Genomic DNA, 10484 nt, shown 5'->3' with positions numbered 1-10484 from the left:
AGAAGGGTTCTGTGTGTTTGATTACATTCAAACTCTGATTGTTCGTTGTATTCACCAATCACTGTGGCAGTGATTGAGAGAAAGTGAGAGGGGCTCTCTTACTTAGGTTGAGATTCTAAGTAGAAATACACTGGGTAGATTAGGAAGTGAACTATGAACTGTTGTGTTCATGAGTGTCTGTAATTCCTGATTCTTGAGATAGTGGATTTCCTTTCTTTGGGTGCAAACCCTCCAGACGTAGGTAAAAGTTTTTCACTGAACTGGGTTAACAATTCTTGTGTTTTGTTGTTTCTGGTTTAAGTTCTGTTTTTACTGTTAAGCGATTGTCGAACCTATTGTTCTAGCATCGTGCAGGACATTCGTACTACAGGGAACTTGAATTACAATTGGCATCAGAGCAGGCACCCTGTTCTGGTTGGGTGAGCTCCAGGGAGTTTTATTCAAGTTCTCATGGATAACAAGGAGGGAGGATCAGTCAATAGGCCACCCATTCTGGATGGTACTAACTATGACTACTGGAAGGTTCGCATGACAGCCTTTCTCAAGTCAATTGACAACAAGACTTGGAAAGCTACTGTCAAGGGTTGGAAGCACCCCACTAAGGCTGAGGTTGAAGGCACCTCTACTACTGTTGTGGAGAAACTTGAAGAGGAATGGACCAGTGTTGAAGATGAAGCTGCTCTTGGAAACTCAAAGGCTTTAAATGCTATCTTTAATGGAGTTGACAAGAATATGTTTAGGCTGATCAATACGTGTACTGTGGCAAAGGATGCTTGGAAAATTCTGAAGACAGCACATGAAGGAACTACTCGAGTAAGGATGTCAAGACTTCAGATGCTCACTACTCAATTTGAAAATTTGATGATGACTGAAGAAGAGACTATCTCAGAATTCCACATGCGTGTCCGTGACTTGTCTAATGCTTCATTTGCTTTGGGAGAAGCTATGTCAGATGAGAAGCTTGTAAGGAAGATCTTGAGATCACTTCCTCAGAAATTTGCTATGAAAGTCACTGCGATTGAGGAGGCTCAAGACATTGAGAATAGGGATGGCAATGGGTCCAAGACCCATTGGGTACCCGCAAAAAATACCCACACTGGGTAGGTAAAAACCCGCTAAATGGGTATGGGGTTGGGTATGGGTAAATACCCGCAAAAACTAATGAGTACGGGTGCGGGTATGGGTACTATAGTACCCAACCCGCCCCATACCCGCACACATATTATACATATGCATACACATAATTGGTAGTATATGTTAATAAACTTAAAGTATAACTTCCTAACTTCTTTTAAAAAATACGTGAGTGAAGTCTTAATATTATGTATACAAATCATAATTATTCTCATTTATTTTTAAAATAAATTATTAACCGAAAACTTTAGGAGTTTATCACTAATCTAAATTTATAAATTTAAAGCTTCAATTCTCGCTTATTCTTTTTCTAAAATTTATACCTATTCCAATGATTTTATTCTTAAATATTCAGATGATCGTTTGTATTTTTAATTTATGCTTTTTATTTTATAATAACAATTATATTTTGATTTTCTATTAAAGAAAGTTAAATTTTCGCTAGCTAAATTGCGGGTAACGGATACGGGTATGGGCATATAGGTACCCACAGGGTACGAGGACGGGCATTCAGGCTGCTACCCACGCGGGTATGGAGACGGGTACGGGTACTTTTTGAAAACTCGGGTATAGGGATGGGTACTATAGTACCCTACCCAGACCCTACCCATTGCCATCCCTAATTGAGAACATGAAGGTTGATGAACTTATTGGCTCTTTGCAGACATTTGAGTTGAAACTGAGTGGGAAGTCAGAAAAGAAGAATAAGAGTATTGCTTTTGTGTCAAACACTGATGAAGGTGATGATGAAGACTGTGAGGGTGAAAATCTTTCTGAGGCTCTGGCTATGCTAGCAAAAAAATTCAACAGAGCATTGAGAAAGATTGACAAAAGAACCAGGCCTAATGTCTAGGACATGAAGTTCGACAACAAATCCAAGTTTTCTAATTCACAGAGGAAGACCAAAGAAGAAGAAAGATCTGGTCAGAATAAAGAAGTGCAGTGTCATGAATGTGAAGGATATGGCCATATCAGGTATGAATGTGCCACCTATCTAAAGAAGCAGAAGAAAGGTATGATGGTAACTTGGTCAGATGAAGACACTGAAGATGATGAGGAGATATCTGCAAACAAAGTCAATGCTTTCTCTGGAACCATCTATGAGTCTGATACAAGTGATGAGGACATTACAGATGAGGAACTGGCTGAGACTTACAAGCTGCTACATATCAAGTGGGAAGAAGCATGTAAACTTGTGAGAGAAAAGCAAAGTGAGATAGAACAACTTGTCTCTCAGAATGAAAGGCTGAAAGAGCTCAGCACAAAGCTGAAGGAAGATCTGGAGGAATGGCAAAGTAAGTTTAATAATGCTGATGTTATGGAAAAGGCTAATCTAGTGTTGATTAATGCATGACTTCAAGAGGAAGTGGCAACTCTGACAAGAAAGCTTGAAGCTACTCACAAATCTGTTAGAATGCTGAATAATGGTTCTGATATGCTTGATGAAATTCTGAAAGAAACCAGCAAACAAGGATGGAGTTTGAAGGGAATTGGCTTTGACTACAGGACATCCAACAAAGAAGATCAGAAAGGATCAAGAGAAATTTGTTTCTGCTATAAAACAAAATGAATTCAAGAAGCCCAAAAATTATCAGTTGTCAGACCCATTGTCTCGACATGTGCCTCAGCATGTGAACCCTCAGCTTAAGTTTGGCAAAATTGTGCCTTGGAAGTGTCACTATTGTGGTAGGAATGGTCATATAAAGCCCTACTGCTTCAAGTTATATGGCTATCCTCAGATGCACAATAATATCAAGTCTACAAAGCCTATTCAGATGAGGCAGCTATGGAAGCCCAAGGGTGAAATCAAATGTCAAGTAGCCTACACATCGTTCAGAGCATCATCAAAGGAAGATTGATATTTTGACAGTGGTTGCTCAAAGCACATGACAAGGAACAAGAGTTTTTTACAAGACATCAGAAGTCACTCAACCAACTATGTTACCTTTGGAGATGGAGCTAAAGGAAAGATCAAGGGAATAGGAAAGCTTGTTAGCACAGAATCTCCTAACTTGAATAATGTATTACTTGTCAATGGTTTAACTGCAAATCTGATCAGCATAAGCCAACTATGTGACCAAGGGTATGATGTGAAGTTCAATAAAATAGAATGTGTTGTGACCACTGATGAGGACAAAATTGTGATGAGAGGAATCAGATCAAAAGACAACTGTTATATGTGGACATCAGAAGAAAAAGCTCATGTTTCTAGATGTTTGTTAACCAAAGAAGATGAGGTGAATGTATGGCACCAAAGACTAGGACATCTCAACTACAGGAGCATGCAAAAAGTTATTGCTGATGGAGCAATAAGAGGACTGTCCAGTTTGAACTTAGGAGAAGGAAAGCTATGTTGAGAATGTCAGATTGGTAAGCAAACGAAAGTGCCTCACAAGATGCTCCAGCATCAGACCACGACAAAGGTTCTGGAATTGCTTCACATGGATCTCATGGGTCCCATGCAGGTTAAAAGCTTGGGAGGAAAAATGTATGTGTTTGTCTGTGTAGATGACTTTTCAAGGTATACATGGGTTGAATTTATGAGAGAAAAATCAGAGACTTTTGAAATATACAAGAACCTATGTTTGAGACTTCAGAATGAGAAGGACTGTGTGATTGTGAGAATCAGAAGTGATCATGGAAGGGAGTTTGAGAATTCAAAATTCTTGGAGTTCTGTGGAATAGAAGGTATTAGCCATGAGTTTTATGCCCCCATCACTCCACATCATAATGGAATTGTTGAAAGAAAAAATAGAACTCTCTAGGAATCAGCTAGAGTAATGTTACATGCTAAGAAGATTCCACACCAGTTCTGGGTTGAAGCTATGAGTACTGCCTGTTACATACACAATAGAGTCACCATCAGGGCAGGGACATCCTCTACACAGTATGAGCTATGGAAAGGTAGAAAGTCTTCTGTAAAATACTTTCATATATTTGGAAGTAAATGCTATATCATTGCAGATCGTGATCCTAGGAGGAAGCTTGATCCAAGAAGTGATGAAGGGATTTTCATGGGGTATTCTATGAACATCAAAGCTTACAGAGTTTTTAATTCTCGCACAAGGACCATGATGGAATCTGTGAATGTGACTGTGGATGATGAACCAAGCAAGAAGGAAGAAGCAGTTTTGAATGAAGATGATGATGGTGCTGATGTTCCAGCCGATGCTCCAGCAACCGCCCTCGACAATGAGTCAGAAACAAGTGCTGATGAAAAGGAAGACAAAGATATCCCATCAAACAAAGCTCCATCAATCAGGGTTCAGAAGAATCACCCTCAAGAAAACATTATTGGTAATCCTCAAGAAGGGGTGACTACCAGATCCAGAAGTATAATTGCTCACAGTTGTTTCATCTCTAAGATAGAACCCAAGAATGTCAATGAAGCTCTCACTGATGAATACTGGATAAATGCTATGCAAGAGGAGCTAGAGCAGTTCAGGAGAAATGAAGTGTGAGAGTTAGTGCCTAGGCCTGAAGAAGTAAACATCATAGGCACCAAGTGGATCTTCAAGAACAAATCAGATGAAACTGGAACAGTCACAAGGAATAAAACAAGGCTAGTTGCTCAAGGATATACTCAGATAGAAGGAGTTGATTTTGATGAGATTTTTGCTCCAGTAGCTAGACTGGAATCTATAAGACTCTTGTTAGGTGTTGCTTGTCTCTTGAAGTTCAGACTTTATCAGATGGATGTGAAGAGTGCTTTTCTAAATGGCTATTTGAGTGAAGAAGTTTATGTTGAACAACCTAAAGGATTTACAGATCCACATCATCCAGATCATGTGTACAAGTTGAGGAAAGCCTTGTATGACTTGAAGCAAGAACCTAGGGCTTGGTATGAAAGGTTAACTGAATTCCTTGTAAGCAATGGTTACAGTAAGGGTGGAATCGATAAAACTCTGTTTGTGAAGAATGACAAAGGCAAGCTCATGATAGCACAGATTTATGTGGATGACATTGTTTTTGGAGGAATGTTGAACTAAATGGTGGAGCATTTCGTCCGACAAATGAAATCTGAATTTGAGATGAGCTTAGTTGGTGAATTGAATTATTTTCTAGGGCTACAAGTCAAGCAAATGGAGGATTCTATGTTCATATCACAGAGTAAGTATGCTAAAGGCTTAGTCAAGAAGTTTGGCCTTGAAAAGGCTGGTCACAAGAGAACTCCTGCTGCTACACACATCAAACTATCCAAGGATGAGCAAGGAGAAGATGTTGATCAAAGTCTCTATAGAAGTATGATTGGAAGCCGGTTATACCTTACTGCTAGCAGACCAGACATCACCTTTGTTGTTGGTGTATGTGCAAGATATCAAGCAGCTCCTAAGGCTAGTCATCTGCTACATGTCAAGAGAATTATCAAGTACATCAATGGCACAAGTGACTATGGTATTCTCTATACTCATGATACAAATTCTTCTTTAGTTGGATTCTGTGATGCAGATTGGGTAGGTAGTGCGGATGATAGAAAGAGCACATTTGGTGGATGTTTCTTCTTGGGGAATAATTTGATTTCGTGGTTTAGCAAGAAGCAGAATTGTGTTTCATTGTCTACAGCTGAAGCAGAGTATATTGCAGCAGGAAGTAGTTGTACTCAACTCATGTGGATGAAGCAAATGCTGAAAGAGTATGATGTTGAACATGATGTCATGACATTGTACTGCGACAATCTCAGTGCAATCAATATTTCTAAGAATCCCATACAGCATAGCAGAACCAAACATATTGATATTAGACATCATTTTATTAGAGACTTGGTGGAGGATAAAATTGTCAATTTGGAGCATGTTGCAACTGACAAGCAGTTGGCTGATATTTTCACAAAACCCCTTGATGCAATTACTTTTGAGAAATTAAGAGGAAATCTAGGGATTTGTCTTTTTGATGCATAGCAATTAGCGTGCCCTTATGTGTCAATGGCTAGTTTATTTTTTGTCATCATTAACTGTCGTTGTGACATCAGCAGAGAGAAGGTTGATTTATGGTTTACTTGCCCTATAACTACTTCCAACGGGCAAATTGTGTTCACTCAACCGCTTGTTCATCTACTTTCATCAAGACTCATTATCTCTCATTTTCAAGTCTTCTTCATTGTTCTGTGCTCTGTTTGCGTGTGCTCTTATTTCATCATGTCTCAAAGTTCAGGAAAGGATGACTCTGTCAAGGCAAAGATTGAAAGAACTACTAAAGGAGTGAAATGCATGGGTTTGAAGAGTTGTTCTTCCCAACCATCTACTGTGTCAAAGAAGGCTCCTAGGAAGACGAAGACAAGATACCCAGCAAGAAAGACATACATGTCCAAGGTTCAGAACAAAGAACCCACCAATGTTCCTCTCTGTGAGGATGTTACTGATGAAGAGGAAATCGATGCTGAAGACTCTCCTGCGAAATCGCCTCCTAATGTTGTGCCTGATGTTGAGACATCTGGGTCTAAGGAAATTTTTGCCAAAGAAAATCCTGGAAAGGATTCCACTTCTCATGAAGATTCAGGCGATGCTACTCAGCCTGCTATCTCTGTATCATCCTCTTCAAAGGATGTTGATCCAAAGAATGGTAATTCTGAGGATACCATTTCTGCAGAGCCAACCCAGGCTCCAGCCCCTGTTCAGGACATCTCTGATGATGATTCTGATGATGAGCCCCTGGTTAAGTCCATTCCTGATAGCGTTGCTGCCAGAATGAAAAGAAAAATAAGGGTCTCTACTCCAGAAGTCACCCCTACTCCACCAAAGAGATCCAAGTCATCTCCTGTAACCTACAAATCTAGACAAGCAAGTGTGAAGGATAAGGGAAAGCAAAAGGCTGTCAAGACTCCAAGTGAGAAGAAGAAAAGGAAGATTCCAGTTGATGTTGAAGAATCTGAGTCAGATGCCGAAGCCGATGTCCTGGACATTCGACCCTCTGAGAAAAAGAAGTTTTCTGGTAAGCGTATTCCTCAAAATGTTCCTGTTGTTCATATTGATAGAGTGTCTTTTCACTTGGAAGAGAATGTTCAGAAGTGCAAGTTTGTTTGTAAGAGAAGAATGGCCAAGGAAAGGGAAGTTGGCCCTGATGTTCTTGAATGCAGAGATGTTATTGCACTTATTGAAAAAGCAGGTATGATGAAGACTATCCAGAATGTTGGAAGGTGCTATGAGAAGCTTGTGAGAGAGGTCTTGGTGAATCTCTCTGTGGATGTTGGATTTCCTGAGAGTAATGAATTCAGGAAGGTTTTTGTGAGGGCTGAATGTGTTGTGTTCTCACCTGCGGTGATAAATCAAGCACTTGGAAGAAGTGCTATTGAATTTGCTGATGAAGAAGTCTCCATGGATGATGTTGCCAAGGAACTTACTGCTGGTTATGTGAAGAAGTGGCCCAGCAAGAAGTTGTTGTCCACTGGGAATTACTGTGAAGTATGCAATTCTTAATAGGATTGGTGCTATGAATTGGGTTCCTACACAACATACCTCTGGTGTTTCTGCATCTCTTTCCAAATTGATCTATATGATTGGCAAGTCTATTGCTTTTGATTTTGGAACTTTTGTGTTTGAGCAGACATTGAAGCATGCTGATACTTGTGCTGTGAAGTTGCCTGTTTCATTTCCTTCACTTCTCACCAGATCATTCCCAAGCAGCATCCTCAGATTCTCAGGGCTGATGAAGTGGCTATGTCTCGTGGAGTTCCAATCACCTTGGATCAACGTTTGTTTATGGAGCCGCATGTCCTAGACATTGCCATGCCAACCAGTAGGACATCTGCTCCTCCTGTGACTGAATCTGGCACTCAGGCCATAATTGCTGAATTACAGGAAGTCTCCAAGGCTTTGCAGGAGACAATCAGGGTGAGCACTGCCAGGAAGCTCAAGGTTGATGCTTTGCTACTCAAGCTCCAAGAAGAAGAACGTCAAGGTGGTGAGCAAAGTGCTGCTGCTACAGCTACTCAGGATGAGAGTCATGAAGAGGAGGAAGGATCTGAAGAGAGTGCAGAAGAAAGTGCAAAAGAGTCTGGAGCGGCGTCCAGTTCTGAAGACTAGTTTGAATGTCTTTGTGCACCCTTTGCAAATTTGTGCTAAAAAAGGGGAGTAGTTTGAAGTTTGAAGATTCTATCTGCTATGGTCTGTAATATTTTGTGCTACTGCTATGAAGACCTATGTTCCTAATGTGAAGTTGCTTCTGTGAAGACTATGCGTGTTTAACTAGTGTTAGCTTTGGTCTGGTTTAATTTGAAGACAAGTTCAAGACAATGGCTATGATTATTTCTAGTGGCATCTTCTGGTTTTATGTGGCTAGCTTAGTTTTGTGTGCAAGTAACTTCTGATAGTGTTTTCTGGTTTTTGAAGTAAATGCTGATCAACTGTGAAGTCATCATATGCTAAGGACTTCTGTTTATGTGTTTGTGGCGTTAAGTGTTTTGTTCCAACTATGCCTTTTGGAGTATGATAGTTGTTAGTGTGGATGCATCATTTGAGGGGGAGCTCTGACTAAGGGGGAGAATTGTTTCTCTAATTCTCTATTTTTATCCTCTCCGGTTTTTGTGTTGTTTTAGACAAAATTTGACAAAGGGGGAGATTGTTGGTACATGTTGTCTTGCATTTTGTCAAAACAACTGATTGTCGAAGTAGATGTCGTGGCATCTGATTCCGTGTAGCTAGGGCATCAGTCCTTAGCTTGAGTTTTTATTGTGGGCCCTCTGAAGATTTACTGAAGATATGTTTTTGAGTTACTTGAGGAGCAAGTAGCTATTCCATAAGGGTTTTAATTATGGGTTGTTATTTGTTGAAACAATCTTTGTTAAAAGATTGATTTCTATCTTTACTTGTGCAATAAGCAAACCGAATCTTTCAAGATTGCGTTTTGATTTGTTGTTACTGCAATCTGTTACTTCAGCCTATGCTAACCCTATAGCCCATGCTACCGCTGCTGAAGTCTATAAAAGGATGAAGACCTAAAACTTGAAAACCACCGAAGCTAAAAGAGAAAGATCAAGTGTTTTAGGATTTGTGTGTGTGCTTTGTCCTTTGTTAGTTGTGAATCCTCTTTGCTCACTGATTCTATAAAGCAAAGAAGGGTTTTGTGTGTTTGATTACATTCAAACTCTGATTGTTCGTTGTATTCACCAATCACTGTGGCAGTGATTGAGAGAAAGTAAGAGGGGCTCTCATACTTAGGTTGAGATTCTAAGTAGAAATACACTGGGTAGATTAGGAAGTGAACTATGAATTGTTGTGTTCATGAGTGTCTGTAATTCTTGATTCTTGAGATAGTGGATTTCCTTTCTTTGGGTGCAAACCCTCCAGACGTAGGTGAAAGTTTTTCACTGAACTGGGTTAACAATTCTTGTGTTTTGTTGTTTCTGGTATAAGTTCTGATTTTACTGTTAAGCGATTGTCGAACCTATTGTCTTAGCATCGTGCAGGACATTCGTACTACAGGGAACCTGAATTACAATGACGGCGCGAGAGTGTGGAGGTGATAAAAGCCTAGGTCCGGATGGATACAGTTTCTATTTTATCCAAAAGTTCTAGCCCTTATTCCAAGAAGATTTTAAAAGTGTCCTTGAGGACTTTTGGGCTAGAGGTGTGTGGCCAAAAGGAAGCAACACATAAGGTTTTTGGTTGTTCTACCTTAGTTCATTATGTCTCGGTCCTCATGTGACCAGAATAACACAGACCGAGTGGGAGAGTCTTCCTGAATCATTTAATTCGGCCTTATGAAAATTCTTAGTAGCATGCCTTTTGCTCGGCTGAGATGTCACTAGGTCGAGTGGCTTAGAAGCTAGCTGAAACAATCAGTGTCTATCAGCCACTAATCCGCCCTAAGATTAGCTCAATCAAATTACACATATATGGAAGGTAATGAACACCGTATTAAGGCATATTAATAGTGCACGCACGATCTTCTCATGTTAGATTTATGATTACAAAGAAAACTTTGACTATCATCTATGTACACGACATGTTCATTTGAATATTTTTCATTCATAATAGAATATTTGACCAACATGTTGTTCATGATATCTTTTGGTGAACATTTACCGCTCAATGTGGTTATATCAACTTATATTATCAGTTTTTACGTAAAAAATTAAATTTTGTTTCATCACAAATGAAATTGTTCCTTATAGTTTTATTTAATCATTTTATACAATAATTAAATCAATGCTAAATATTTATATTATTTTAAAAAATTATAATTTTATATAATTTATAATGTTTTATGTAAAATATGATTAAATTTTTTGATATTACTAGACATAAGAGAATTATAATTGTTTTTCAAGAAAGTGAGCAAGATGTTCTTCTGATTGAGGGGTTGTTGTACGGGGTGTTGAATTTGGCTAAAAGTATGGTGGAGTGGTGAGAATT

At 39.3% G+C, this 10484-nt stretch overlaps 1 protein-coding gene across 1 annotated transcript; it reads left to right on the top strand.

Moving 5' to 3' along the window:
- Window positions 1–6269: 6269 nt before the first annotated feature.
- LOC130724928 (uncharacterized) lies at window positions 6270–7649 on the top strand. Its single transcript, XM_057576195.1, has 4 exons — window positions 6270–7062; window positions 7237–7267; window positions 7346–7454; window positions 7551–7649. The coding sequence occupies exons 1-4, from the start codon at window positions 6270–6272 to the stop codon at window positions 7647–7649; spliced, it is 1032 nt and encodes a 343-aa protein (XP_057432178.1).
- Window positions 7650–10484: the final 2835 nt, after the last annotated feature.

Source organism: Lotus japonicus, chromosome 6 (assembly GCF_012489685.1).
Source record: "Lotus japonicus ecotype B-129 chromosome 6, LjGifu_v1.2".
Taxonomy (NCBI): Eukaryota; Viridiplantae; Streptophyta; class Magnoliopsida; order Fabales; family Fabaceae; genus Lotus; species Lotus japonicus.
The sequence above is the reverse complement of the archived record's forward strand: the minus strand, read 5'-3'. Positions and strand labels throughout refer to the sequence as shown.

Bases quoted from the DNA above. Each gene is read 5' to 3' on its own strand.
- LOC130724928 (XM_057576195.1), top strand. From the start codon at position 6,270: ATGTCTCAAAGTTCAGGAAAGGATGACTCTGTCAAGGCAAAGATTGAA. The intron at 7,268-7,345 runs GTGCTATGAGAA...TAATGAATTCAG, and splicing joins ACTATCCAGAATGTTGGAAG to GAAGGTTTTTGTGAGGGCTG. The intron at 7,455-7,550 runs GTTGCCAAGGAA...AATTCTTAATAG, and splicing joins AAGAAGTCTCCATGGATGAT to GATTGGTGCTATGAATTGGG.